The sequence below is a fragment of the Dasypus novemcinctus genome, chromosome 19 (genome assembly GCF_030445035.2).
Source record: "Dasypus novemcinctus isolate mDasNov1 chromosome 19, mDasNov1.1.hap2, whole genome shotgun sequence".
In the NCBI taxonomy this organism is placed as follows: domain Eukaryota; kingdom Metazoa; phylum Chordata; class Mammalia; order Cingulata; family Dasypodidae; genus Dasypus; species Dasypus novemcinctus.
The window spans coordinates 79,716,969-79,744,145 of NC_080691.1; the positions used below are offsets into that span (position 1 = coordinate 79,716,969).

General features: G+C 61.5%; 3 protein-coding genes across 5 annotated transcripts; 2 read left to right on the forward strand and 1 right to left on the reverse strand.

The window, feature by feature from the left end:
* The first annotated feature begins 354 nt into the window (after positions 1 to 354).
* On the forward strand, positions 355 to 9,239 carry DENND1C (DENN domain containing 1C). Of its 2 annotated transcripts, none has more exons than XM_058281987.2 (23): positions 355 to 736; positions 1,665 to 1,729; positions 1,805 to 1,848; positions 1,972 to 2,021; positions 2,670 to 2,789; positions 2,871 to 2,940; positions 3,043 to 3,123; positions 3,217 to 3,282; positions 3,374 to 3,427; positions 3,545 to 3,655; positions 4,201 to 4,301; positions 4,382 to 4,427; positions 4,534 to 4,635; positions 4,726 to 4,851; positions 5,670 to 5,774; positions 6,597 to 6,687; positions 6,777 to 6,817; positions 7,045 to 7,116; positions 7,742 to 7,786; positions 7,863 to 7,970; positions 8,104 to 8,171; positions 8,263 to 8,470; positions 8,565 to 9,239. In XM_058281987.2, the coding sequence occupies exons 1-23, from the start codon at positions 465 to 467 to the stop codon at positions 9,189 to 9,191; spliced, it is 2,673 nt and encodes an 890-aa protein (XP_058137970.1). In that variant the 5' UTR covers positions 355 to 464; the 3' UTR covers positions 9,192 to 9,239. The 2 variants fall into 2 exon arrangements, with proteins under 2 accessions (XP_058137970.1, XP_058137971.1); XM_058281988.2 differs by having other exon boundaries at positions 2,670 to 2,735.
* A 168-nt stretch (positions 9,240 to 9,407) lies between these two features.
* Positions 9,408 to 14,246, reverse strand: CRB3 (crumbs cell polarity complex component 3). Its single transcript, XM_012522233.4, has 6 exons — positions 12,339 to 14,246; positions 11,791 to 12,261; positions 11,404 to 11,579; positions 10,564 to 10,634; positions 10,018 to 10,161; positions 9,408 to 9,684 (listed from the first exon to the last, which is right to left on the reverse strand). Exons 3-6 carry the CDS (start codon positions 11,483 to 11,485, stop codon positions 9,613 to 9,615), a joined length of 369 nt encoding a protein of 122 aa, XP_012377687.1. The 5' UTR covers positions 11,486 to 11,579; positions 11,791 to 12,261; positions 12,339 to 14,246; the 3' UTR covers positions 9,408 to 9,612.
* On the forward strand, positions 13,479 to 26,715 carry SLC25A23 (solute carrier family 25 member 23). 2 transcript variants are annotated; one of them, XM_071209993.1, is made up of 11 exons: positions 13,479 to 13,498; positions 15,576 to 15,702; positions 16,230 to 16,317; positions 16,678 to 16,789; positions 17,767 to 17,925; positions 18,025 to 18,177; positions 18,363 to 18,470; positions 19,447 to 19,614; positions 23,728 to 23,878; positions 24,777 to 24,957; positions 25,062 to 26,715. In XM_071209993.1, the coding sequence occupies exons 2-11, from the start codon at positions 15,672 to 15,674 to the stop codon at positions 25,741 to 25,743; spliced, it is 1,833 nt and encodes a 610-aa protein (XP_071066094.1). In that variant the 5' UTR covers positions 13,479 to 13,498; positions 15,576 to 15,671; the 3' UTR covers positions 25,744 to 26,715. The 2 variants fall into 2 exon arrangements, with proteins under 2 accessions (XP_071066094.1, XP_058137972.1); XM_058281989.1 differs by lacking the exon at positions 13,479 to 13,498 and adding an exon at positions 14,381 to 14,536.
* Positions 26,716 to 27,177: the final 462 nt, after the last annotated feature.

Genomic DNA, 27,177 nt, shown 5'->3' on the forward strand with positions numbered 1-27,177 from the left:
GAGTCCCAGTGCCTGCCCTGGCTGTGTGTCTGTGCCATGTCCTGGCCGTATCTGAGTCCCAGTGCCTGCCCTGGCTATGTGTATCTGTCTGCCTGTCTGGCTGTGCCATGCTCTGGCCCTATCTGAGTCCCAGTGCCTGCCCTGGGCACTGTGTGTCCCCCTGTCTGTCTGTGCCATGTTCTGGCTGTATTTGAGTCCCAGTGCCTGCCCTGGCCACGTGTGTGGCCGTTGTCCGTCTGTCTGTCCCTGTACTCTCCCTGTCCACTCTCTGGGCTGGCTCCCTCTGGTGGTCCTGCAGCAAACGGCCAGGCCAGAACGAGGGGACCGAGGGCCGGGAGAAGAACTGAAGAAAGGGGAAGCAGTTGGAGGCAGACTGCGAATCCTTGGCTGCCACAGGGTGGGGACGGAGGGATCTGGGCCCGGGTGTGTGCTGGCGGAGCTCAGACACGGTCCAGCCAGGCAGGATGGGCCCGGGGGTCCCGGCCTCCACGCCTGTACCCCCTCCTGCCTACCCATCCCGGGGCGGGCTGGGAGCCAGGATGCCTGGGTCTCTCGCGGCGGGTGGGGGCTGGGGCCTCCCTCTGGGGACGTCACCCGTTAAACTTCCTCTCTCAGCCACACAGGAAGCTGAGCCGGCCCTGGGCCCAGCCCTGCGCCTGCACAGGACCCCAGGACCCCCCGGGGCGAGGGCCCAGCCGGGGGCCGGCTCTGCAGGGACCATGGGATCCACAGTCCAGTAAGAGTGCCCCCCTCCCCCCAGCCTCCGGACCAAGATTCCAACCCGGGCCGGGCGGGGGCAAAGGGCAGCAGGGCCCGGAGGGAGCGTGACCCACGGGGGCCGAGGGCAGGTGGCTTCACCGTGGACTCAGCTGTGCTCCGATCCTCTCTGCGCCTCCTCTCTCCCCGCTCCGTGTCACTCTGAGTGTGAGAATCCCCGGGTGTGTGTGCCTCTTGGTGTGTCGGAGTGATGGTGAGCCGGGCTTTGGGGGGGCCAGCCGGATGGGGGTGCTGGAGGGGCCCAGGTGAGTGCGCAGTTGTATCTGCGATTGTATTCAGCGTGAGGTGCTGGGGGACCCCAGGTCAGGGACTGTGTGTGTGGAACGTGATGGGGCAGAGCATGTATAGTTTGTCCCCAGCCTCCTCTCCCCATCTCTGGGGCTCACCCTGGGCAGTGTGGGGGGGGCAGGGGCAGAAGGCAGAGATTGTAGAACTTACAACACCAGGATATCCTGCCCTGCCCTCACTGTGGAAAGCCAATGAGAAGTGTGGGAGCCCCACAGAGACTCACACAGAGACACACAGGCAGGGTCTTGATTTCCAGCAGCACCCAGCCAGGCACGCAGGCACACAACCTCACACTTCCTCAACCACACACTCACCCGGCGGGCACTGAACTTTCAGGCAGACCCCAGCCGGACTCACAAACGCACGCGCACAACGGCTGGCTCACCAGCTTGCCCGCTCGTTCACACGCGCCCTCCCTCGCGCGCACGACTCTGCACCATCGCGCACGCGCAATCGACGCTGCTGCGCGCCCAGCCTCGCGCAAGCACGCGCTCTCCTCCGCCGACCCGTGGAGTCATTCACGCGCACCCGCGAGCATGGCAACCACACACGCGGAGGAGCAGGTCCGTGGACCAACGAAGCCCTTCCACCTTCCACAGAGGGGACCCCCCTGCCGTGTTTGATTGGTTCTTCCAAGCAGCCTGCCCCGCCTCCCTGCAAGAGGGTGAGTTGGGGGCCCCAGATGGTGGAGGGAGGGCCGGAGGGGTGCTCTGGACTTAGGGACCCGCCCTCCCTACAGATCCCCCCATCCTGTGGCAGTTCCCCCCAGACTTCAGGGATCAGGTATGGAGGCTGGCTCCTCGCTGCCCAGGCCAGGGCCAGGCCATCTGGGGGGAGTGGGGCCTGGGCTGGGGGTGGAGGCTCAACCTGAGTGGCCAAGCAGTCTGTGCTTCTCTCCACCCCCAGGAGGCTATGCAAATGGTGCCCAAATTCTGCTTCCCTTTCGATGTGGAAAGGTAAGGAAGGGAGTGGGGATTCCTGGGACCCAGGGAGTCAGACCACCTGGGGACCCCGAGACTCAAACACCCAGGGATCCAGGTGCCCAGACACCCAGATGCCCAGGGACCCCAGGACCCAAAAACCCAGAGACTCAGACACCCAGACACCCAGGGACCCCGGGACCCCAAAACACAGAGACTCAGACACCCAGATATCCAAATACCCAAGGACCCAGATACCCAGGGACTCAGACACCCAGATACCCAGGTGCTCAGACACCCAGGGACCCAGAGCCCTAGATACCCAGACACCCAGATGCCCAGGGACCCCGGGACCCAGATACCCAGGGACTCGGACACCCAAATACCCCAGAGACCCAGAACCCAGGGACCCAGACACCCAGACACACCCAGAGACTCAGGCACCCAGGGACCCAGACACTCAGATACATAGCAACCTAGGGACTTGGACACCCAAATACCCAGATCCCCAGGGACTCAAACACCCAGAAACTCAGACCCCCAGGGACCCTAACACCCAGGAACCCAGAATCCAAGGGACCCTGACACCTAGACTCCCAGGTCCCAACACAATACTAGGGGCATTGCTGGGGGGAGGCTGGGCACTGGGCTGCGGGATCTCTCTGAGAGCCTTCCCCCCTCCAGGGAGCCCCCCAGTCCCGCCGTCCAGCACTTCACCTTCGCCCTCACGGACCTGGCTGGCAACCGCAGGTTTGGTTTCTGCCGCCTGCGGGCTGGCGCCCAGAGTTGTCTCTGCATCCTCAGGTGTGGGGCAGGGGGGCAGGGGCTGGGGTGGGTCACAGGGCCTGGGGACACTTCACAGAGCCCCCCCTCCTCACCCCGCAGCCGCCTGCCATGGTTCGAGGTGTTCTACAAGCTGCTCAACAACGTCGGGGATCTCCTGGCCCAAAACCAAGTGAGACCAGCCAGAGTCCCAGAGCCGCATCCCCCCCATCCCCGGGGTCCCCAGCCCCTCTCAGAACGCCCACCCAGCCTGAACCCACCCACCCCAATGCAGGTGTCGGAGGCCGAGGAACTTCTTCTGGATCTGCTGCAGCAACCCCTGCCGGGGGCCCAGGTCTCCATGGCGCTGGAGCTAGTGAGTAGCCCCCAACCCCAGGCCTGGAGGCGCAGGTGGACGCGGAGCCCGCGCCCCCGCCAGGACGACCCCACAGCTACACCTCTTCCCCAGGGCGGCGGAGTGAAGATCTCCAGCACGCAGTGTGCCCTGCCCCCTGCCCCCGGGAACAGCCAGCCGGTGAGCGGGGCGGGGGGACCCTGAAAGATTGGGGACTCAGGTGAAGCCAGCTCCCTGACTGACCCGGCTCCTCCGCCAATCCCCCCACTAGCTTTCTTGCTTCGTGGCCCCCGACTCCGGCCGCCTGCCATCCATCCCTGAGAATGTGAGTAGGGATTTGGGGAGGGGGGTGCTCACAGTGGGGGATGCGGAAAGACGTCGCGAACCCCGGGCGGGGCCAGCTGGCATCCGTCCGCGCCCAGTGTGTCCCTCTGCTCCCCAGAGGAACCTGACGGAGCTGGTGGTGGCGGTAACCGACGAGAACATCGTGGGGCTGTTCGCCGCGCTGCTAGCGGAGCGAAGGGTCCTGCTCACCGCCAGCAAGCTCAGCACGGTGAGGGCGGGGCCTCCAGGGCGGGGCCTGTGCCTGGCTCCGCCCCTGGGGCGGGGCAACGGGGGGCGAATCCTTAGCCTCCCATGGCTGGAGACCTAAGGACAATGTCCAGGCTCCGCCCCCTTGGAGCTCCAGGGCGAATGAACTCCTGACTCCACCTCTATGGGGCGGGCTCAGCGAAGGCTGCTCTGTAGCTCCTCCTCTTTGGTCTATAGCCCTGGCTCCACCCCCTATGGCAGGGAATTGCTCCGCCTCCAGGAGCGCTAAACTCTAGCTCCGCCCACAGGGGGCGGGGCCAGGGGCTCCACCCCCTAGGAGGCGGGCTCAGAGCGGCTGGGCCCTAGCTCCGCCTCTTTGTGGGTGGGACCAGTGAGGGCTGAGCATTAAATTCTCCCGCCTGGTTCCTAAAGGGGGTCTGAGTTTTCGCCCCTTATCCCGTAATGGGTGTTAGGGGGAGGAGGGCAGAAAATGGGGACGCGGGAGAGCGGCCGTCCTTGAAGCTGGGGGTCCAGGCCCTGACTCCACAGACCCCCACCCACCCCCAGCTGACCTCGTGCGTCTACGCCTCCTGCGCGCTCTTGTACCCCATGCGCTGGGAGCATGTGCTGATTCCCACGCTGCCCCCGCACCTGCTGGACTACTGCTGGTGAGGAAGGGGCTGGGGAGGGGCGGGACCCGGGGGGCCGGGGGCGGTGCCTGCGTGACAGCCCCGCCCTCGGCCCGCAGCGCGCCCATGCCTTACCTGATCGGAGTGCACGCCAGTCTCGCGGAGGTGAGTGGAGGCGCGGTGGGACGGCGGGGTCCCCCCTGCTTTCCATCCCTAGGTATCCCCCGCCGGGGCTCCCCGCGTTCTGAGCGGCCGCCCCCTTGCCCCGCAGAGAGTGCGGGACAAAGCACTGGAGGACGTGGTGATGATGAACGTGGACTCCAATACCTTGGAGACGCCCTTCGACGACGTGCAGGCGCTGCCCCCGGACGTGGTCAGTCACGCGGTCACACCCCCCCCCCCGCCCTCCTGCCGCAGGAAGCCCCCACACGCGCCCACCGCCACCCTCCCACTCCGCCTCCAGGTGTCCCTGCTGAGGCTGCGGCTAAGGAAGGCCGCGCTCACCCCCGGGGAAGCGGTGTCGCGTCTCTTCCTCAAAGCCCAGGCCCTGCTCTTCGGAGGGTACCGGGACGCGCTTGTCTGCAGCCCGGTGAGCAGCGGGGGCGCCGCGGGGCCGGGGCGGGGCAGAGGCGCCACGGGTCCCTAAAGCACAGTGCCTCCGTTTGCGCACCTGTAAAATGGGATCCCCTGGGACCCGCCCCAGAGGGTCGTGCGCGTCAGTGAGCCCGCAGGCGCAGAGCGCTTGGAATCGTACCTCGCCCCAGAGCGAGCGCTCGGTAACCGCTAGGCGTCTCGTTCACTGCTCACGGCAATATTATGGGATGGGTTCTACGATGGTCCCATTTCACACGAGGCAGCCGAGGCTTGGCGAAGTGCCCCCGCGGGTGAGTGTCGCAGGCGGGGTCCTGACCCCTCGTCTGCTGGCTCTCAAGTCCCGCCTCTCCCCTCCCCCATCTTTCACAACTATTCTATAAAAACTTGGGGGGTTCCGGGAGCATTTGGAGCATCTGACGTTCTTGAGGGCTTCGCCTTTAACGCACATCCCCAATCCGCCCACGTCTCCCCCCTCCGCTGCCTCCACCTGGTCCGGAAACCCACCGCCCACCTGGACCTCTGTACTGGCCCGCCACCTCCCGCCCGCGACCCCCACCGTCTGTCCTCCCCGCAGCCGCCAGAGGGCGTCTATGAGCCCCCGAGTCAGGGCGGGTCCCTCTGCCCACAGCCCTCCAGGGCTCCCACCTCCCTCTGGGGAAAAGCCCAGCTCCTTTCCCCGCGGCCCGCAGGGCCAGGTACACAGCAGGCGCTCAGTCAGTGTTGGTTACGGGGATGGATGGTAGAATGACGACGGCAGCTGGGGGGGCGGGGCGGAGAGCCGCGGGGAGCTCAGGACGCGGATCCCCCTTCCAGGGCCAGCCCGTGACCTTCAGCGAGGAAACCTTTTTGGCTCAGAAGCCCGGGGCGCCCCTGCAAGCCTTCCACCGGCGGGCTGTGCACCTGCAGCTGTTCAAACAGGTGCGGCAGGGCCCTGGGGGCGGGCCGGAGGGGAGGGGCTGGAGGCGGCTCCTGGGGGCGGGACGGGGCGGGCTCTGGGGGCCAGGGGGTGGGGCCAGGCGGCGGAGAGGCGCTGGGCGGACTCCTGCGTCCCTGGGGGCGGGGCCTAGGGTTCCTACGGGGAGGGCAGGAGCGAGGGATTCGGGAGTGTCCCCCACTCTTCTTGGGTCCTAAAGATGGGTGGCCCCGACTCCTGGGCGTCTGAAAGGGTGGGCTTGGATTCCAGGGTTACTGGGGGCGAGACCTATACATGTAGATCCCTTTGGGGTGGGGGAGGGGGGAGGGGTTGCAAATGCCTGAGTCCCTGAACTTCCGGGAAGCCTGAGTCGGGGGGTGGGGGTGGGGTGGGGGGGTGATCCAGACTGCCCACTCCCCTTCCTGGAGGGGTTATGGGAGGGGAGGTGGGTTCGAACCCCCGGGCTCCTAGGAACACTGGGGGAGGGGGCAGAGGGGAGGACTCCCGGGTTCCTGGGAGAAGGGGTCCTCCAGAGTCCTCCAGGGAGGGGCTGGCTCCTCGGGTCCCTGAAGGCGGCAGTGGACCTGCTCCGGGGTCACTGAGGAAGGGGGTGTCCGGGTTGGGTCCCTGTGAGGGCCAGGGCCTGGTTTCCGAGGAAGGGTCTTAACTGTTGGGGGTGGGAGAGAAGCGGGGGCATGCGCGGAGTGGAACTCTGGCCTTCCAAGGTGGGGTCCTGGGGGTGGGGCAGGGATGGCTCCTGGGTCCGTGCATTCCGATGTACCTGTGGCAGCCCTGCCTCTACCTTCCGACCTCTCCCCCACCCCCAGTTCATCGAAGGGCGCCTGGAGAAGCTCAATCTGGGGGAAGGCTTCTCGGATCCCTTTGAGCAGGAAATCACCTGCAGTGGGACCTCCTCAGGTGAGCCCCGAGATCCGCTGGGGAGGCCCCACCGGCACCCCCCAACCTCTCACCCTGCCGGCCATGACCTCGACCCCTTCTCATCCCAGGCATCCTCCGCTCTTACCAGCTCTGGGCAGACAACCTCAAGGTAATGAGCACCAAACGCTAGTTAAAGGCTGGTTATTAATTTAATCCCACATCCATCCCCAGGTAGGCCATCAGTACCTCATTTATACAGAGGAAGACATGGAGACTCGGGGTGGGGGGGCTTGTCTGGTATCCCACAGCCTAGAGGGGGGCAGCAGGGTCTGGGGTCCAGCCCTGGGGGGACCTCAGGGGCCCAGGGCTCCCTCCCCAGGTGTTTTGTCTCTCCAGAAAGGTGGCGGTGCCCTCCTGCACTCCGTCAAGGCCAAAACCCAGCCGGCCGTGAGGAACATGTACCGTTCGGTGAGGCTGGACTGAGCTGGACAGATCACATTTGCTGGGGTGACAAGGGGGGGAGGTGGGGACACAGGACATCCTGACCCCACGGACGTTTCAAGTTCAAACATTTCTTATCAGAACCCTCCGGGCATCGAACCCATGAGCAATTCTCCCCACTTATTTTACATTTTACCATCTGTGTTTTTTTCCTCGGGATCTTTTCTAGTGAAAATTCACAATCAGGAGATTCCTAGGTGGATTATCTTTTGTCCCCCAGCTATTACAATCCCTGCTTTTGAACTTGGGCTTTGGTTTTTTATTTTCCTCCCGACGGGGCCAACTTCTGCAGCTCTAAACTTCCCATTGGGTTATTCCGCTTCTCTCAGCTTTTAGACACAGGCACCTTTTGGAATGTTCTGTTTCTGCCATGCTCTGCTAGACCTGGGGGTTATTTCATCCAGAAAGGGAGCAGAGTTGGTGCTGACTTCTCAGGGGATGCTTAGGGGGTTGTGAGCAAGTTTGTGACACAGAAATGGACAGAACAGCAAGACGGAGAGGCCACAGCTGTCCCAGGGGACAGAGGGCTTAGCTCTCAAAGTGCATGGGGTCAAATCACCCTGAACCTAATTCTCTCTGGGCTTCTCCATAGGCCAAGAGTGGCTTGAAAGGGATGCAGAATCTTCTGATGTACAAGGTAAAAGGCCAAGGGCCGGGGGCTTGGGGGCGGTGGGAGAGGGGTTCCTGGATCATCCATCCCCCCCTCCCCCTAGGATGGGCTGTCTTGTCTGCAGAGGGGGGGCTCCCTAAGGACCCCCAGCCTCACCAGCCGCTCAGATCGCCTGCAACAGCGCCTGCCCATCACCCAACACTTTGGGCAGGTAAGACGGACCCCGCCCACCCCAACACACACGCAGGCCTGGAATTACCAGATATTCCCTTAAGACCCTCCTCCAGAAAGAAAGGCCCAATTCCCTGACATTGCAGCTCCTCCTCCCCCACCCGCTCTTGCAGAACCGGCCTCTTCGCCCGAGCAGGAGATTCAGGCTGGAAAAGGAACCTTCTGAGCCGCCAGCGGAGAGGTAAGGCTCTGGGCTGGAAGCCGGAGGCCAGACCCCAAACGCCGGGCGGGTCTCAGGCAGATCCCAGAGGCGGCTCCCCCTCCCCCCCCAGGACGCCCCCTCTGAGCCCCGAGACTGCCGGGAGCCCTTGGGCAGAGGACACCCTGGACAACAGCTTCCTGGAGTCTGGGGAAGAGCTGGACCTGCTGAGCGAGATTCTCGACAGCCTGAGCGTCGGCGCCAAGCACGCAGGCAGCCTGCGGCCAAGCCAGAGCCTGGACTGTTGTCACCGAGGGAACCCGGACGACTGCTTCAGCCTGGTGAGAAATCCCCCCTCGTCCCGGACGTGCCCCTCCCACTAGCCCACTCCCCTACCCCACCCCCAGCTCACCTGGCTTCTCCACACCCCCGCAGCTCGCCGTACCAGGGAGACCTCGATGGCAGACAGGCGACGAGACAATGCCAGAACCCCAGCCCCTCTCCCTGCCCACTGACCTGCCATCTCTGCAAGCGCCCCAGCCCTCCGATGCCACGGACGCCTCTGAGAATCCCGGTTCCCATCTGCCCACCGACGCCAACCAAGAGAGCACCTCGCCATCCCAGCCTTCACCAGCTTCCGAGGACCCGAGCTGCCTCGGGGACCCCACCTCTTCTCTCCCAGAGCCCCAGCCGCCCGTCCTACGTCTCTCCCCTCTCCCAAAGGCAGCCGAAGATCCCAGAGCCTGGGAGAGCCCCTGCTCCCCGCTCGCCACAGACGCTACCCAGCCCAGCCCTCCAGAAAGCCAGTGTCTGAGCCCCACAAAGTCCCGCCCCGATATCGCCTGCCTGACTCAGCCCACTGAGGCTTCCTCCGATTCCGGTCCCCCCGAGAACCCCGGAGCCCGGTCTTCCTGGGTCCCGCCGGCACAGCCTGCTCATCTCCAGCCCCTCGAGGCCCTGGAGACCCCCAAATCCCCAGCTGCACCCCCCAGCAGCTGGCAGGAACCCCAGGCCAAGAGCCAGCTCAGAGTAGCTGAGCTGAAGAAATGTTTTGAGGGCTGAGGCTCTCTGAAGTTGTCCAGTTCCTCAGTAAAGCCACAAGAGCCCAAAGCCAGTTTTTCCGGGTGAGTTTATCTGGATCTTTCTCTCTCTTTCATACTCCCACCCATCCCACTGCTTCTCCTGGGGCAGCCTCCCAGCCCCTATAAACTTCCCAACTGGACCCTAGAGCCCTGCCTTTGTCTCCTCGATCAGAATTAATTCCTGCCCCTGGCCAGCTCAAAAAAAAAAAAAAAATAAGGTTTTATTATAGCTATCAATTTAAAAAAAAAAGCAACCCCACCTTCCCTTGCCCTCAGGGGCAGAAATTTTCAGCGTCTTCAACCCTTGTAGTCTTAAAACTGGTGAGTCTAGACGGCCCCAGAGGGCTCTGCCGGGCCCCGAGGTCACAAAACAAGGAAGAGGCCAGGCTGGGCCAGGGAGCCTAGATGGGCAGGCAGCCCTGCACCTTCTCCTTCGAGTCCTGGGGGGCCTGGACCTCAGCTGCATGGGACAACTGCAAGGAAAGGAGAGGGGCGCTATAGGGCTGGGGGACAGACGTCAGGGAAGATGGCGCAGTAAGCAGGAGATGGACCCTCGGCCCGGGCCCCTCCAGCTCCACGCAGCTTCAAGCAGAGGCGGCATGCTGCACAGAGCCCATCAGGGGGTGCCCTGCCAGCCCCGCCCCCCCACACCAAGTCCTCCCGAGGTGTCAGGGGCTGGTCAGTGACGGATGCAGGGTGCACGCCAGGCAGTCCTCAACAGCAGCGGCCATGGCTCCCGGGGTTCAGATGAGCCGCTCCTCGGGGGGCAGCTTGAGGTTGGGGGGCGGCGGCGCCCGGGCACCCACCTGCTCCTCGCTGCTGGGCCGGTAGGTGCCCTCCGTCTGCCGCTTCTCGCGCAGCTTCCGCACCGCCAGCGCCAGGCCCACGGCCAGGAGCAGGACGGCCAGGATGGAGAAGACCACGATGATGGCGGTGAGGCCCTCCTGGGACTGCAGGAGAGGGGACAGGTGTGACCCGCCAGGATCTCGGGCTGACGGGCATCGGGCGGGCTCACCACCCCCAATCCCGACACCTCCCACCCAGGGTTCCCGGTCCTGAGCTGTCTTGCCTGGAGCGTCCAGATTCTCCCACCTGTCACATCTGGGCTGCCACCCACATACCTGCCACATCCGGGGCTCCCCCCTGCCTGAGAGGCCTCTGACGCGCAACCCAATCCCCCTGCCATCACACCCAACCCCCTGCCCCCCCCCCTTCATGGGACTGCCGGTCTCCCCAGGCTGGGGCTTTTGATCCCCACATTTGGGGCTCTCCAGCTGCCCTCCCACCACCACCACCGACCTGCCACCTGTAGCTCCCTGCCTGCCCTCTTCCCAGGTATGCCCCCAACTCACCAGGCCCCCATCAGAGCCAGGGTGGGTGGGTGTGACGGTGCTGTTTCCAGGTATTTCAGTGGGGCTCGTTGCTGGGGGGGGCAGGGAGTGCAAAATATATATGAATCCCCTTCTTTTCTTCCCATCTCAGCCCAAACTGCACCTTCCCTGGGCATCCCACCCCAGCAAGGCACAGTGAAATGTTTCCCCTCCTGTCTTCACTCCTGCAGGTGGAGAATTTGGGTGCAAGTAGGTGAGGGCTGGCATGGGTGTTTGGGCTGGCCGAGCCGCCCCCAGCCCGGCAGAGCTGAGCAGGGAGGGATGGGTCCATGGTGTTTGCCGCAGAGTGTGGGGGGCTTACTATCAGAGCCCCTAAACCTGAAGCCCAGCCCCCCACCTCTCCAGCCCTAGGGCCCTCTGGGATCTGGGCGGATCCTGCCTTCGGCCGGGAGCGTCTGACTCACACCTCCCCCCAGGCTCCCGAAACTAAAATCCACACCGGTGGCCGGCCAAGCCTTGTCACCTGGGATCGGGGGTCCCGGGAGGGCCTCCCCCGGACACCTCGGCTAACACCGAGGCTGGGCAACAGTCCCCCGGACTCCCAACTCCCTCTGGGGAGTCCTGCCCCGCGGCCTACAATTGCACCTCCTCCAAGAGACCAGCTCCCACCTTCCGAGGAAGGAACTAGAAATTCCAAAGCCCCAGCCCTGACCCTGGAGGACCTCCCGCCCCCCAATTCTCGACTCTCTTCGAAGCCCCGGGCACCCGGTGCTTTCGAGCTCCGCCTCCAGCGGAGTCCCAGGAGCTTTGGGCTCCTCTGCCCAGAGAGCCCACCTCCCCCCGCCCCCGGCCGATACCTACTTTGACCCCAGGCCTGGCGCCGGCGGGCGGGCAGCAGGGACAGGCCGAGCGCCAGGAGCAGCCCCAAGCCGGGGCTCGCCATGGGCCGGGCGGCGGGTGGGTGGCCTCAGGGACGCGGCTTCTCGGGCGCGCCGTTCCTACCGCATCTCGGGTCGGGGGTCCCGGCGACCGGGCACCTGGGGGCGAAGGAGGAGACAGGCCGGGGCGTGGGGGAAAGGGCTGGCTCTGGACGCAGGTCCCTGGGAGGGGCGACAGGAGGGCCAGGACATCCCGGAGTCCCGCCCCGCCGCCGGAGGTCAGAGATTAAAGATTAACTTGGGGCCGCGCGTTCCCGGACCGGCGCGGGGAAGAGGGCGCCGGGCCGAGCCGCGCATCTCGTCGCCCTACCTGGCCCGGGCGTCTTCGACCTTGTCCAGCTTCCCGATTCCGATCCGTCGCTCGAACCCTCGGTCCGTCAGTCGGTCGCTGGGTAAGACTCCAGCCGGCTCCGCCCGCTCACGTGACCCGGAAAGTTTAGTCACTCACCTGGGAGGGGAGCGCACTTCCGGCCGGTGCACCTGAGCCTAGCTGAGGGGGCGGGGCCAGGTGAGGGGCGGAGCCGCACCGCGGGCGCACCTGTAACGGGAGCTCCAGGCCGGCACCCGGCGAGGTGGAAAGGGGCGGAAGCGCACAGGTGTAAGAGGGCTGTCACACCTGTATAGTGGGCACACCTGCAGAAAAGCGTTGAGACACCAGTGTTTGAGGCACTCCTGCCGGAGGCACACGCGGATGGGAAGCCCTTAATGGAAAGATCACCTCTGGGGTACACACCGATGGGGGAGGCAAATCTGTATAGATCACACCTGCATGGATGTTCACCTGTAAAAAGAACAGCTATGCGGTGCATCTGCACTGACACCGCATCTACATGGGGGTAGAGCAGAATGGAAGCATACCTGTACGGAAAACATCTCTAGAATACACCGGCATGGCAACACCTGAGTGAAGAACGGTCGTGTGGGGTGCACCTGCTTGGGAAACGCATCTGCATGGCTACCCCAATGAAATGAACACTTGTATGAGAAATTTCTGTGTGGGAGCCCGCTCGTATGAAAAACACCTGTATGAGACACACCTGCATGGAAGCACTCCTATATGAGACCCAGTTACATGGATACATGCATTACAACATCCCCGTATGGGGGAGGGGATGGTATAATGCACTCCTGCGTGGGGAAACACCTGTTGAGGAATGCACCTGTGAGGCGAAAGGACTCACCTGCCTAGAAGTGCGCTCAAGTGAAAGGAAGACTGAACATCTGCAAGAGGCACACTTACCTTGAAGCACATCTGGGAGGGGATAGCAAGACAAGAGGTTAATATGAGGACCACCTGCCAGGAAGGTGTCTGTGAAGAAACACCAGTCTGGGACATCCCCAAGAAAAAACATCTGTACCCCCTCCCCATGTGGTAGGACACTTCCAAGGACCACCTGTGAGTGGAACATCTGCTGGGGACCCTCTATAGAGGTTCCTCCGCTTGGGACACAACTGTTTGGAGCACACCTGTCTGGGCAGGAGCCGGGAGTCAAATGTGGCCTCACAGCCGTATTTAGATAAAAGAAGATGATAACAAGACGACCCTCTTGTGGGGACTCCGGAGTGAAGAAGGAGGAAACAACTTGACTCTTCTAGGGTGGAGGGGGAGGAGGGTGGTGAAGAGTCCCAGGTCTGATTGAATCCCTGCTTTGTCCTTTACCGGGCACTTGGACTGGGGAAGGCGGCTTCACCCCCTTGATCCTGTCCCCTCATCTGTAAAGCGGGAATGCCAGTATCACGGACCTTATAGGGTTTGGGCGAGGACGACACGAGATGTGAGTAAAAGGCTTGGCATGCGTAGCGCCCTCAATAAATGTGAGCTATTGCTATTATTTGCTGTCAAGTGCTTCTGCCTCCCCTCCCCCTAATGGCGAGTTGAGTAACTGCGCCTGAAACTAGTGGGCGGGACATGCGGCAGGTGCAGCGAGCGCGACCGACAGGGGACCCGCCTCCAGCGCTCAGCCACCCGGTCCTCTTCCGCAGCAGGGCCCAGGACACTGAGGCCCACCCCGCCCCAGGTCGGTCTGCAGAGGGCAGTCAGCCCGGCTTCCGCACCAGGCCGCGGCCCCTTTAAGACTGCCTGGCCGGCCGCTGGGCCCAGGGGCAGGAGCCAGCCAAGGGTCAGCAGGGAGGCGCCGCCTAGAGGGGAGGGCGAAGGCAGGCGGGCGGGCGCAGCCCAGGCGGCTCTGGCCAATAGGAAGGCGGCTTTGCAGCCGCGCCGCGCGTTGATCTTCCGTTTCCTGGGCTGAGAGGGACCTGGAAAGCAGTCGCGCGGGCGAGAGGATGGGCTTGAGCGCGCGCGCCGCGTTTTGATCTTCTGTTTCTGTGGCCGAGTTGGGAAGGCGACACGAGCGGGAGGTCAGATGGAGGACTAGATGGCGCGGGGTTCTTGCGAACATCTGGGAAAGGCCAGAACTTTAGTTTTTGAAGGAGATTAGTCGAGGGGGGAGGTCTGGTGGAAAGGAATTACGAGACCCAGTCTCTGACATCCCCCTACTTCGCCCGCTGTGGGAAGGGGCAAGAGGGTAAACTGAGGCACCCAAAGGCAGAACTCTGGGACCACTGATCTCCCTGGCCCCTCTTCCCGGGAGGAACCCTGAGGCCCCCTCGGCAGTACAATACTCAGCATCCCAGACATCCTTCCCCACCCCCCCCAGCTCCGCCCCCGGCCCCCTTCCCCCAATGCGGGGCTGGCAGGCGACGAAAGTTCTGGCGCGGGCGGCAACGGCTAGCAGCCACCGCCTCCTGCGAGTGCGGGTGCCAGGCGGGCAGCGCCGAGGCTTGGGTGGCTGTGGCCGCGGAGCTGGCCCTGCGGGGCTCCTGGGGGGAGGGGGAGCCGCGAAGCCCCCACTGAGGCCGCCGCCACCGGGCCTCCCCTCCCCCCACCCCGGGCGGGCGCCATGCGGGGGGGCCCGGGCGATGCGGAGCGACGGCAGCGCTGGGGTCGCCTCTTTGAGGAGCTGGACAGTAACAAGGATGGCCGCGTGGACGTGCACGAGTTGCGCCAGGGACTGGCCCGGCTGGGCGGGGGCGACCCGGACCGCGGCGCCCACCAGGTACCCCCTGCCGGGAACCCCTCCCCGGGCGGCTCCTGGTAACCCGAGCAGCTGAATGGAGCACCCCGAGCCGCCAGGGGCTGCCTGTGGCCGGACTTGGGGACCTGGGTCCAGCCTGGGCAGTGCCTGTCCCCTTTCCCCTGCCCACGCGTGTCTGGGCCTAGTGATGGGGCTCAAGCCAGAGCCACCCAGGCCTGCGGCTCGGGGATCAAAACCCCCTGGGGAGGTTTGCCAAGAAATGGGGCAGGGGTCTGCTTTCCTGTCCCACCACCAGACAGACCCCTCCGGACTGTCTGCACAGAAGTCACACCCTCCATAGCTTCCTCCAGGCCTTCTGGGGACCCACTGCTCTCCCAGGCTTGGTTTCCATTCCCTCACCTGCCATGTCCAGGTCTTGGCTCAATGCCCCAGGCTGCCCCAGCCAGAGCCCCAATCCTGTCTGAGGCTACCCCCGAGCTGGGAATGCAGCTACGAAGGCTGGCACTCTCCTCCCACAGACACACACACCCTCCTGGGCCACGCAGGTGTCTTCCACACCTGTGGCCCCAGATGCCCAGTCCCAGGACCTCCAGTCCACCCTCCCACGCTACAGATGGGAGCGCAGAGGCCCTTGGCTACTCAGCCTGTATCCGCCGCACCCCACGCTGCCTGGAGCTTCTCTAACGCAAGCTCCTGAGCCTGCCGTTGTGGGCAGGTTTTTCTAAGAGATGGCTCAGAGGGGCTGGTTTTAGAGACAGGAACCCCAGGCTGCCACTTGCCGGCTCTGTGACCTTGACCAAGTTCCTTGACCTCGTGGCGTCTCACCAGGAAGACTGGACAAGCGCTGCCCACTCCCCAGGCCCGCTGTGGCCTTGGGTCTCTTGCTGAGAAGTGGGGGGGCGGGGGCGGGGGTGGGGTTGCTGTCCCCTGATACAGGGCACTGGGGGACGAGGAGTTGTTTCTGGGTTCCCGAGGCAGATGGCTAGTGGTGGGAAACCACCCCCGCCCCGGTCGGAAAGCAGCCTTCCGGAGCCCCCTCTGTCCCCTTCCCCACGGCCAGGGCGTCTCCCCAGGAGGCGACGCGGATGCGGATGGTGGCTTCGACCTGGAGGAGTTTACTCGCTACCTGCAGGAGCGGGAGCAGCGCCTGCTGCTTATGTTCCACAGCTTGGACCGGAACCAGGACGGTGAGGCCGGCCCCGGGGCCGAGGCCGGGGCCGTGGGCGCCCGGGAGATGCCAATGGGGGCAGAACTGGCAACCCCAGGAGGAGGGGGAGGGCGCTTCTCCCCGATGACTCACAGGCTATTTTGGGAGCGCTCCCCACCCCCAGCTAGGTGGTTCAAGCCTCAGTCAGCCCATGATGCCTCCTTTTACCTTCTGGGCGGGGCGGGACCCCCCTCTTAGCACCCTTGGACAAAGCTCCCCTACATTGCTTCTAGATTCCTCATAGGACAGAGACCACCCATCCCCAATAGCATGGGGACGCCCATTATGGCCTGAGGAGTCGTTCTAGAACAGTAGCCCCTCCAATGTGGCCCCAATCCCACATCTGTGATCCCAGTGAGTCAGGGGCCCCTCTCCCCCCAGCCCTGCTTCAAACCTCACCCGGATTTCGGGATCGGCTGGCCTTGCGTAGACCGTGCGCCTCCCATGCCGGCCTGCTTCTCGGCGCACCTGCACAGCCTCTACCTCCTCCTCGAATCCCCTCCCCAGGTCATATCGACGTCCTGGAGATTCAGCAGAGTTTCCAAGCTCTGGGCATTTCCATCTCGCTGGAGCAGGCCGAGAAAATTCTGCACAGGTGAGGAGCTGGGGGACCTGGGGGCTGGAATTCCTGGGATCTCGGGCTGTGTGACACCTGGACCGCCTCGAGCCTCTGGGCCCCAGGCCCTGTCCCTGGGGAGGGTGGCTGAGCAGTTTGGGGTCAGGCAGATCCGGGGCCAGCCCTCAGCTTCCTCCTCTGTAAAACGAGCGTAATGATATCCTCTCCCTGATGAGGTTGTTAGCAGAAATCCAAGTGGACAGTCCATGGAGTATTCAGTGCCCAGAGCTGCAAGTAGCCCCAAAGCAACCCCTAGTAGAATGTCGCCCTAGCACTTACCAGGCACCCCCCCCCCCGACCCCAGGCACTGACCCTGTGTCCCAACCCCACCCCCCCCAGCATGGACCGCGATGGCACGATGACGATTGACTGGCAGGAATGGCGAGACCACTTCCTGTTGCACTCGCTGGACAACGTGGAGGATGTGCTCTATTTCTGGAAGCATTCCACGGTGAGGTGGGGGGGTGACTTTCCCAGCCTAGTGGCTGTCCCCCTCCCTGTCCTCCCCTCTGGAGCCTGGGGCCCTCCCTGCCTTGCTCTGGTCTTCCCAGGGCATGGGGGTGGGGGCTGGGCCCAGGATTCTAGAAGGAAGAGCCCGCTGTGAGCCTCAGAGGGGCGAGGTTCTTCTCTCTGCCTCTCTCTGAGTTTGAAGGCGTGGGGGACCCGTGCTGGGAGTTCTTTGCTCTCAGATTTGCAAGGAATGTTCACTGCAGGGCTGTAGGAGTAGATGGTGGAGGTTGGGGTGCAGGGAAAAAGGAGTTTCCAAGATGGGGCGTCACACACACAACTCCCCTCTGCCAGATTTCTGTGCCTCCGAGTAAAGGATTCTGTGGTTAGAGACCACTTAGAAAGCCACTGGCTTCCGGGGAGCCCAGTGGAATCCACTAGAGGGAGGAGGGCTCTAGATGGCCAGTTCCTGGTTGAGGACATCTAGAGGGGATCCCTCCGCCGGATCTGGTGAGATCCTCTTGGGGAGATCCTCTGTGGCTTCTGCCCTGGGGGACCCATGGGGGTGCCTGGCTGGGGGCTAAAGAGGTAAACTTAATTGGGGATGTTCCCCGGGTGGGACTTGCCACAAGGAGATCTCTGGTGGATGGTGTGAGGTCCTAGCAGAAAATTTTTGCAATTCCAGACGTGGGGGTTTCTTGGGAGGGGTCTGGTGGGCTCTGGAGGGATCTTGGCATGGCAGATGCTTGAGTAAGATCCTTTGGCAGGATTTGGTGGCAGTGCCCACGGGATGTCAGGGTCTCTATATGGGACACTGCTGGGTTGGAAGTTTCAGGGGAGCCCAGTAAAGGGGGATCTCCAAGCTCTCCCAGCAAGATTCACTGGCAGTCTCTCTGGGGTGTCCTAGATCCCCTGTTTAGGACCAGGTCCAATCTCCCCACCCCTGCCATGGCATGACATCCCCGGCCCCTGCGTCCCCAGGTCCTGGACATTGGCGAGTGCCTGACTGTGCCGGACGAGTTCTCAGAACAGGAGAAGCTGACGGGCATGTGGTGGAAGCAGCTGGTGGCGGGCGCCGTGGCAGGGGCCGTGTCGCGGACCGGCACAGCCCCCCTGGACCGCCTCAAGGTCTTCATGCAGGTGAGGGGCCCCGGAAAGGCCGCCCCGCTGCCACCACCGCCCCCCTCCCCCCGCCCCAGGCAAGAGCGGACCCCAAAGCCGCCTCGTCTCCCTGCCCAGGTCCACGCCTCCAAGACCAACCGGCTGAACATCCTGGGGGGCCTGCGGAGCATGATCCGTGAGGGGGGCGTCCGCTCCCTTTGGCGGGGCAACGGTATCAACGTCCTCAAGATTGCCCCCGAGTCGGCCATCAAGTTCATGGCCTATGAGCAGGTGGGGCAGGTGCGGGGGGCGGGGGGCCGGGCCTGGCGTGGGGAAGCTGGGCTGGACACAGGGGCTGCAGGCTTGGCCTGGGACTGGGGGATGCACCGCCTGGTGCTGGGAGGACAGGCAGAGCCTGTGGACAAGGAAGGTTCAACCCCCGGGGTCCTGCCCGCCCCTGTGCCTCCCTCCCTTAGATAAAGCGGGCCATCCGGGGACAGCAGGAGATGCTGCACGTGCAGGAGCGCTTCGTGGCTGGCTCCCTGGCCGGAGCCACAGCCCAAACCATCATTTACCCCATGGAGGTGAGAAGGAGGGACCCTGGCAGGATTGGGGGGGTCCACAATAACCCTTCCACTCTGGGGTGTGCTATGCATTCATTGAAATTGTGACCGTGCCCCTCCCTGATTACAATGATAGCGTGTTTCAGCCCTGCTGTGCCGGGTGTGGCCTTACTGGATATGGCTTCCATGGTGTTGATTATAACTGTTTGGAAGATGGTCCTTGGGCCCAGGTGTTTATGGATATGCCTCTTCTAAAGATACCGGTTTTTCAGGACACCAGTTCCTAAAGGAATCGTTTCTGAGTGTTGCTGTTTTCAGAGAAACCGTCTCAGTTTCAGGTTGTGCAGTTAGGATTCCGAAAGTGACAGAAAACCCAGAGCACGTAGATGAAGTCTGGGGCTGAGCAGTTCAGGCCTGGTATAGTGTGAGAGACCCAAGTTCCTTCTATCTCATTCCACCACCTCCATAGATGGCTTCCTCCTCATGGACCGAGATGGCTGCTTGTGCTCCGGCCATTCCATCCACATTCCTGCCAGCAAGAAGGGAGATGAGACAAAGGAGAGAATGTCCCCATGCCTTCAAGGGCCCTTTCTGAAAGTGACACTTACCTTCTCCTCGTATCTCATTGGCCAGGACTTAGTCACGTGGCCACACACCTAGGCGTGCTGAGGAGTAGAGGCTTTATGCGCAGTGGCTGTGTGCTCACCAAAAGTCAGGGCTCATTAAGGAAGAAGGGGACACAACATCAGGGGACAGTTAGCAGTGGCAGCCACAGGCAACTCTGGTAGGCGTAATCATTGGTAACGTAGAGATTTAGGGGTGGCAGAAGATTCTAAAGTAAGGGGTTTTAGACCGAACTCTTCTCAGCGTGTCTCCTTCTAGGAGCTATTTCTAGGTGTCTTTATTCCCCGATGCTGTGGGTCTCTGGGGTTAGCTTTCCCAGGGATGCCTTTCCTGGAGATCGCCATTGCCCTGGACGTCCCCCCACCCCCGCCAGGTGCTGAAGACACGGCTGACCCTGCGCCGGACCGGCCAGTACAAGGGGTTGCTGGACTGCGCGAGGCGGATCCTGGAGAGGGAAGGGCCCCTCGCTTTCTACCGCGGCTACCTGCCCAATGTGCTGGGCATCATCCCCTACGCAGGCATCGACCTGGCGGTGTACGAGGTCTGTGAGCAGCCCGCCCGTCCCTCTGTCCCTCCCTTCTCCTCGCTGGGGTTCGCCCACAGCACTCCCTTTCCCTGGGCGGGGGGGGGGCTGGGTCAACTGACCTCCTTTTGCTGGAGGAGCTGTCCCAGAGTGAGGGAGCACCACCGCCCCAGAATCCTTGGGAATTCCTCGAAGCATTGGACTCCCCAACCCCTCCGCTGACCCCTGCCAGCGTCTCCCGTTTGCAGCTGCGTCTGCCCAGGGCTTAGGATAGCGTGAAAGGCAGGGACCACCCTAGCTCACGTGGGAACAGGCGAAGATGGACCTCAGGGATCCCCGACTGCCCCTATGTGTGTCGGAGGTTCTCCAGGCCGATATCTGCTCCCGGACCTGCCCGTTTTGAGCATCTGCCAGATCCATCCCCGGTGCCAGGCTCCTGGGGCCTTTGTCAGGACGGGCAGGAAATGGGGAGGTTTTGCTGTTTCTCTTTGGGGGGTGGGGCTCATCCATTGCTGTTATCGTCTCCCAGTGGGATCACCAGTTAGCACAGCCCGAGGAGTCCCTCCCCATGTCTTTATAGCCCAGACAAGGCCAGCTTCATACCTGCAGAAGGACCTTCCCGGGCTCAGAAGGGCTCCGTGCTTCATTCTAACGCTCTGCTGTTGCCATCTTGAGACGCTTGATTTTTGGATGAGTGCCCACCCCCCGTTTGTATTTAGCACTGGGCCCTGAAAATTACGGAGCCCGTCCTGATCCAAGAAACTCCATGCTTGCCATTCTTGCCTTCCCAGCTCCCAGCACACATACCGCCAAATGAGACGAGGCCATCATTGGTTCATTCATTCATTCATTCAGCAAGTAGTTACTGAGCATCCATTCTGTGCCAGGGTCGGTGCCAGTTGTTGCAGGTGCAGCACTGAGCAAGCCTGCCACAGCCCCCGCCTCCTGGAGTACCTACGCCAGCGGGCTATGAGATATCTTACGGCCAATGAGAGAGTTTCAGATCCTCTGAGTTCCCAGAAGATAGTGAAACAGGAAGTGTCATGGAAAGTAGCAGTGGGGGAGAAAAAAAAAAGTAGCCGTGGGCGGGAGGTTACCGGAAGGCCTCTGAGGAGATGACGCTGGAGTTGAAGCCTGAGCTGTGAGTGGCGTATCCATGTGAAGGGGGTGTGAGGAAAGCAGAGCACGTGGCACATGCAAAGGTCCCGAGGCAGGAACACATTTGCCCTATTGGAAAAGTGGAAGGCTTGAGTGGTTAGAGAGAAATCGGGAGAGAAGACAGGATCAGAAGAGTCAGCAGTGACTCGATGGGTTTATCCTGAGTGCAATAGGAAGCCCTTGAGATTTGGGGCAGAAATAAGAAGCAACCTGATCAATAGAGTCTTCACCAAAATAAAGGAGTTCAGAGGTCTAAGAAGTTTGGGAGTCTCTGCACCCTCTTGGAGTTTCAAAATGTAGGTTAGTCCCTTAAAGGCTCTGAGAAGTCCTGCAGTAGTTTATTAACTTTCTTTTTAGCTAGTGTTTGTCACACTAATTCAATCATCAGAATCTCTTTTCAAGAGAACAGCTCTTTTTTTTAAAAAGATTTATTTATTTCTCTCCCCTTCCCCCCCCAGTTGTCCATTCTCTGTGTCTATTTGCTGCATGTTCTTCTTTGTCCTCTTCTGTTGTTGTCAGCAGCATGGGAATCTGTGTTTCTCTTTGTTGCGTCATTTTGTTGTGTCAGCTCTCCGTGTGTGCGGTGCCATTCCTGGGCAGGCTGCATTTTCTTTCGCACTGGGTGGCTCTCCTTACAGGGCTCACTCTTCGCGTGTCGGGCTCCCCTATGCAGGGACACCCCTGCGTGGCAGGGCACTCCTTGCGCACATCAGCACTGCGCGTGGGCCAGCTCCACACGGGTCAAGGAGGCCCGGGGTTTGAACCGCGGACCTCCCATGTGGTAGGCGGACGCCCTAACCACTGGGCCAAGTCCGCTTCCCAGAACAGCTCTTAATAACGCATGGAAGACCTGTCTGACAAATGCTGCTCCAGACACAAAAGGAAGCTATTGAGATGGCAAAGGCAATAGTGATAAATATTTGCCTCTCCCTGCCCAGGCCATGCCCAAATCAGACATCACTAATCAATCACAGCAACGTTTCCCACTGAGGTCCTCTCCATGCAGATCCAGGCAGCCATTACTAATAGATTAGAACTGACAGAGTAAATGAAACCAATGCATTGCCTTAGCCCCAACGCAAAAAAACAACGACAACAACAACAAGGTCCTGTCCTTACAAAGTCTTTATGGAAGGCTTCAGAGGGGATTAGCCACCCCGAAATCTGAAAGCGCACAGCTCTGGACTCAGATGTGGCTCTGAATGCCAATTTTCACCTTTATTTGCTTTGTGGCTTGGGGCAAGTAATTTCCCCTAGCCTCAGTTTCTCATCTATAAAACGGGGCGGGGAGGGAATAGTACTTGTTTTAGTATGAGTTCTCCCAGAAGCAGACCCCGCGACAGGGATGTGAGGGCAAGTGGTTTATTTGGGAGGTAATGAGGGAAGGGAAGGCAGCCAACAAAGAGGGAGTTATCAAAAGCAGGTTCCAACTGTGGCCTACCGGAGCTCCAATCCGGCTGCAGAACGTGCTGGAAGGTTGCTTCTGGGGATGTGGATTCCCCAGTGCTTCCCGCCGGCTCCTCTTGGTGGGCAGTTGAAGTCAGCAGGTTTGAAGTGAAGTGGCAAGGGGCAAGGACACGACACCCAGTGTCGGCCACAGGTGGGTTTCCTATGACCCCTTTAGCAAACAACCACAAACTTCGCATCTGGAAACAACACAAATGCATTATCTAACAGAAATCTGGCATGGGTCTCACTGGGATGAAATCAAGGTGATGGCAGGGCTGCCTTCCTTCCAAAAGCGCTAGAGGAAAGTCCACTCCCGTACTGTATCAGCCAGGGGTCTCTAGAGAGACAAAACCAGCAGGTGAAATGGATGGACAGGAGGTGGGGATGGGGGATGCAGGAATGGATGGCTGGACAGAGGGATGATGGAAGGAAGGGTGGGTAGATGGAAGGAAGGATGGCTGGACAGGGATGGATGGGAGGATGGGTGGGTGGATGGAAGGAAGGACAGGTGGGTGGGTAGGTGGATGGGGGAAGGCAGGAATGGATGCTTGGAGAGGGAAGGAAGGATGGATGGATGGGTGAATGGACCCACAGAGTGATGGACAGGTGGACAGATACTGATTAGATGGTTGAATGGATAGGTGGATAGATTGGATAGACCGATGGATATGTAAAGAGATTTATAACAAAGAATTGGCTCACACCATCGTGGCCAATCCCAATTCCATCAGACAGGCCACAGGCTGGAAATTCCAGCCAAGCTGACGCTGACGCCCTCGGTGGTAACTCCTTAGGGGAAGCTGGCGGGCTGGAAATTCCAGTAAGGCCCCTGGAGCCCTCCGTCTCTTGCTGTTGTCACATCCCGATGCCTGGAAAAGGCCCGCCCGCGTTGCCGATCGCCACTTAAAGCCACCCGGTTGTAGGCGCTAACTCTGTCTGCAAATTAGCCCGATGGCAACAACCGGGCCAGTGTTTGACCAAAGACACGGACACTGCATCCTAGCCGAGCGGATGCGTGAACTTAATCGTCACGCGTGCCTTGTCCGGCTTCTAGAGACCACTTAGGCGCCTTGACCTGTGGCCCCTTCCTCCAGCCTCGGTGCCCGCAGCGCAGCATCTTCCACTGTCTCTCTCTCCAACCCCTGCTTCCGTCGTTGTCTTCTCCGACCCCGACCCTCCCAGCTCCCCTTAAAAGGACCCCTGTGCTTACCCTGGGCCCACCTGAATACTCTGGGATAAATGTCCCGTCTCAGATGTCCTTTGCAGGGCCCGCCAGGTAAGGTAACATGTGCACAGGCTCCAGGGACCGGCAGGGGGAGGCCGTTATTCTCCAGACCCCAAGGGTCAAGGTGAGGATGCAGCCAGGGGATGCGGGAAGGTGCTCAGGCAGCACCTGGCAGATACCAAGCGCTCTGTTGGTCTCGGCCGTCGTGGGGTACCGAGTGGCCGGCGAAGCCTCCGAAGCCAGGGTCCCGGTGTCCCCCACCCCCCAACCCACCCCAAGCCCTCCTTCCCTCCTGCCAGACGCTGAAGAACCGGTGGCTTCAGCAGTACAGCCACGACTCGGCAGACCCGGGCATCCTCGTGCTTCTGGCCTGCGGCACCGTCTCCAGCACCTGCGGCCAGATAGCCAGTTACCCCCTGGCCCTGGTCCGGACCCGCATGCAGGCCCAAGGTGAGGCCTGGGCGGGAGGGAGGGGCTCGGGGCCTCAGTTTACCCACTGGTGGTATTGCGGGCGGGAGTCCTTCACCCCTAAGGAGCTGAAGATTAAACAGAACAGACACAGGGGAGACCGGGAGAGCGCCCTAGCAATCTTCGCTGCGAGGCCGCGGGACTGGCGGGTGTCTAGCGTTTCCCGGCTGGTACCTCGGGGCTTCTAATTTGCAAGGCTGGGTTGGAGTGAGGAGGGGGCGGCTGGGAATAGGGGTGAGCCTGGCAGGGCAAGGCTGGTTGTGTTTTTTTTCTCTTTTTCTTCAATGGGGTTCTTTTTCATTTTCCTTCCCGCTCTCCCCCGGGGATCAGTTTGGGGCATTTCCTTGGGAATTTGAGCTTTCGTGTTCCGTGATTTGCGCTGGGGATGTTATCAGTGCCCCCGAGCCCTCCTAGAGCTCACAGGTTGGAGGGGAAGAAAGACGCTAAATAAATCATTCCACAATTAAGTATCCATTTAGGGTTGAATGAAAAGGAGAATGAGCCTGGCTTAGACCGGGGCACCAGGGCGGGCTTCCCTGAAGAGGCGGCTTTGGAATGGAGATGGCTGGGAGTTAAGGAGTTAGCTGGGAGGAGAGGGAGAGAATCGAATTCCAGGCAAAGGAAATTTCTGGACACACACACACACACACATACACGTGCTCTGTTTCCAACCATCCCCAAACTCATGAGCACAGGATTGGGGTGAAAAGGTAGGCAGCTAGTTCCAAGGCCAGCGGAATGCCGACTCTGAGTGGTAGGTCCCACTGTTAGTCTGATCCTCTTCCCTCCTGCTGCAACACCCCCTGGCCTGGCTTGGGGATTGGGAGGGGGACGTGCACAGGGACCCTCTGGCCTTACCTGGCCCCGCACCCCCTCCCAGCCTCCGTCGAGGGCGCCCCCCAGCTCTCCATGCTGGGTCTGCTCCGGCACATCCTGTCCCAGGAAGGTATGCGGGGTCTCTACCGGGGCATCGCCCCCAACTTCATGAAGGTTATCCCGGCCGTGAGCATCTCCTATGTGGTCTACGAGAACATGAAGCAGGCCCTGGGGGTCACGTCCAGGTGAGGGGCCCACGGCCCGCCCCGCCCCAGGACCCCTTGCCCCTGTCACGGCACCCCCCAGGCCTCGGTCACTGGAGACTGACAGCCCAACCACTGGATCCCAGACCCCCCGCCCACAGCACTGGATCCCCTGTTCGGCTCCTGGATCCCACACGTCAGCAGCTCGAGTCTGCTATCCTCGCCACCAGATCCAAGTCTTTGCACCCTTGGGGCCCCGGCCCCCCAGACCGTCGGATCTTGCGCCCCATGTCTGGCTGCTGGGTCCACATTTCCCTACCCGGCTCGCTGGGTCCTGCGGATCTCTGGGCTCTAGCTGCTTGGTCCCCCGCACAACTCGGCTCGCAGATCCCAGGCCGCCCCAGCCCCACCCCAGGAGCCCCTGTCCCCAGGCCCCAGCTCCCTCAGGCACGAGATCCAGGGCAGCACTGGATCCCAGCCCCCCCCACACACCTCGAGCCCTGGATCTCCAAGCTCTGCCACTGGATCCCGGATCTCAAGAAACCCCAGTCGCTGGATCCCAGATCCCCTCGCCCCAACCACTGGATCCCTGGATTCCTTTACCTCGCCCACTGGATCCCAGGTCCCTATGCTTTGCCTGTCGGCCCCCTGCGTTTCAGCCACGACACCCTCAAACCGCGCCCCCCCCCCCCCAACTACTGGATCCCAGGTTCCCATGCTCCCACCCACACTGGATTTTGGCTCTGGAAGCCTCAAGCACAAGAGCCCAACACTGGCACTGTGGGATCCACTGGATCCCAAATCCCTTCGCCCCTTCATCGGCCCTAAAACCTCACTCAACAGAAGTCCCACCCCAATAACTGCAGGCACCGGGTCCCCACCGCTTAACCCCCGGCTTCTGACCTCCACCGCGTGGGGTTCAAGTCCTGGGTCCCAAAAGCCCACTCCCAGGATCCTGGGTCCCACGCACCCCCAATGCCAGATGCGCCCAGACCACAGGGCCCCGCCGTCTCGGGAGGCTGCGGGGACGCCCAGGTCTTGGCTTCGTGGTTCCAGAGCGCCCGCGGGGTTTGTCCAGTAGCCCTGACGCGGCTCATTTCCAGACAGCTGGGCCCCCACCACCACCCACGCACCCTCCACCCCCCCCACCTCCTCAGCACGGCTGCACCTCCAGGCCCCGCGGGGGAAACCGCCCCCTCAAACCGCCTCAACGCCCCCGTCTCACCAGCAAATCACCCCTGCAGTTGGAGTCCGCCTGAAGCAGCCGGTCACTCACTCGCAGGGGCTGGTAAGGAGGCAATCTGAGGCCAGGGACAAATTTAGGGGTACCCCCCACCCCACACCACCCCAGCACTGCCAGCCCCTCCCCAGCCGGCCTCAAAGAGAGTTGAAAGCCAGGGGCAAGTCTACACTGACGGTCTATCCCTGAGCCCAAGGCTCCAATTATGCAAAAAATAAAAATGATAATAAATCCAAACTCCCAAACCCATGCCAGGTTCTATTTTTCTATCAGAGGAGCAGCCCCAACCCCCAGGCCCTACCCTCCGCCCAGTGCTCCGTGTCTTATGCACTTTATAATTGGGTTCTGAGCTTAGGGTAATTGGGGGTCCCATCCCTCCCCTGCTCCCCGCTCCTTGGGGGACCCTGCTGAGGGCCTGTGACAAACGACCTCGAATCTGGGGGACTGGAGAGCCCCCCACAGCTTCCACCTCCCTCCACCCATCCTGGGCCTCCCCCTTCTTGCCTGTGTGTGTTATTTCAAAGGAAAAGAAAACAACGAATAAATTTTCTAATATCTTTCATTGTGGTTTTTACTGAAAGGCAGGTGGTGGGCGACATAAGACAAACTCAAACCACCCACAGGGAAGGGACACGGGGCCATGTCCCCTCACGCCCAGTTCCAAGAGACCAGGAAATGGCTTTCCCTCTTTGAGCCTCAGTTTCCACATCTATAAAGTGGGAGCAGGAGGCCGTCTGACTTTTCCAAATCATACGAGAAGTTCAACTGCACCGCAGAAAAACAGAAACTTCAGAGGACAAAACCCCTAGACAACCACTGTTAAGCTATTAATTTATATTCCCCCGAACGTTTTCCCATGGAGACTGTAGCAGCTACCTTTCAAGATGGCCCCAGATGACCCTACCTCCACCGAGGTTTCCCATTTTTCTGTGGTCCCCTCCCTTGACTGTTAGACTACAGCAGACTGGATAGTGTCACTTCCAAGATTAGGTTATAAAAGATACTGTGGCTCTTGTCTTAAG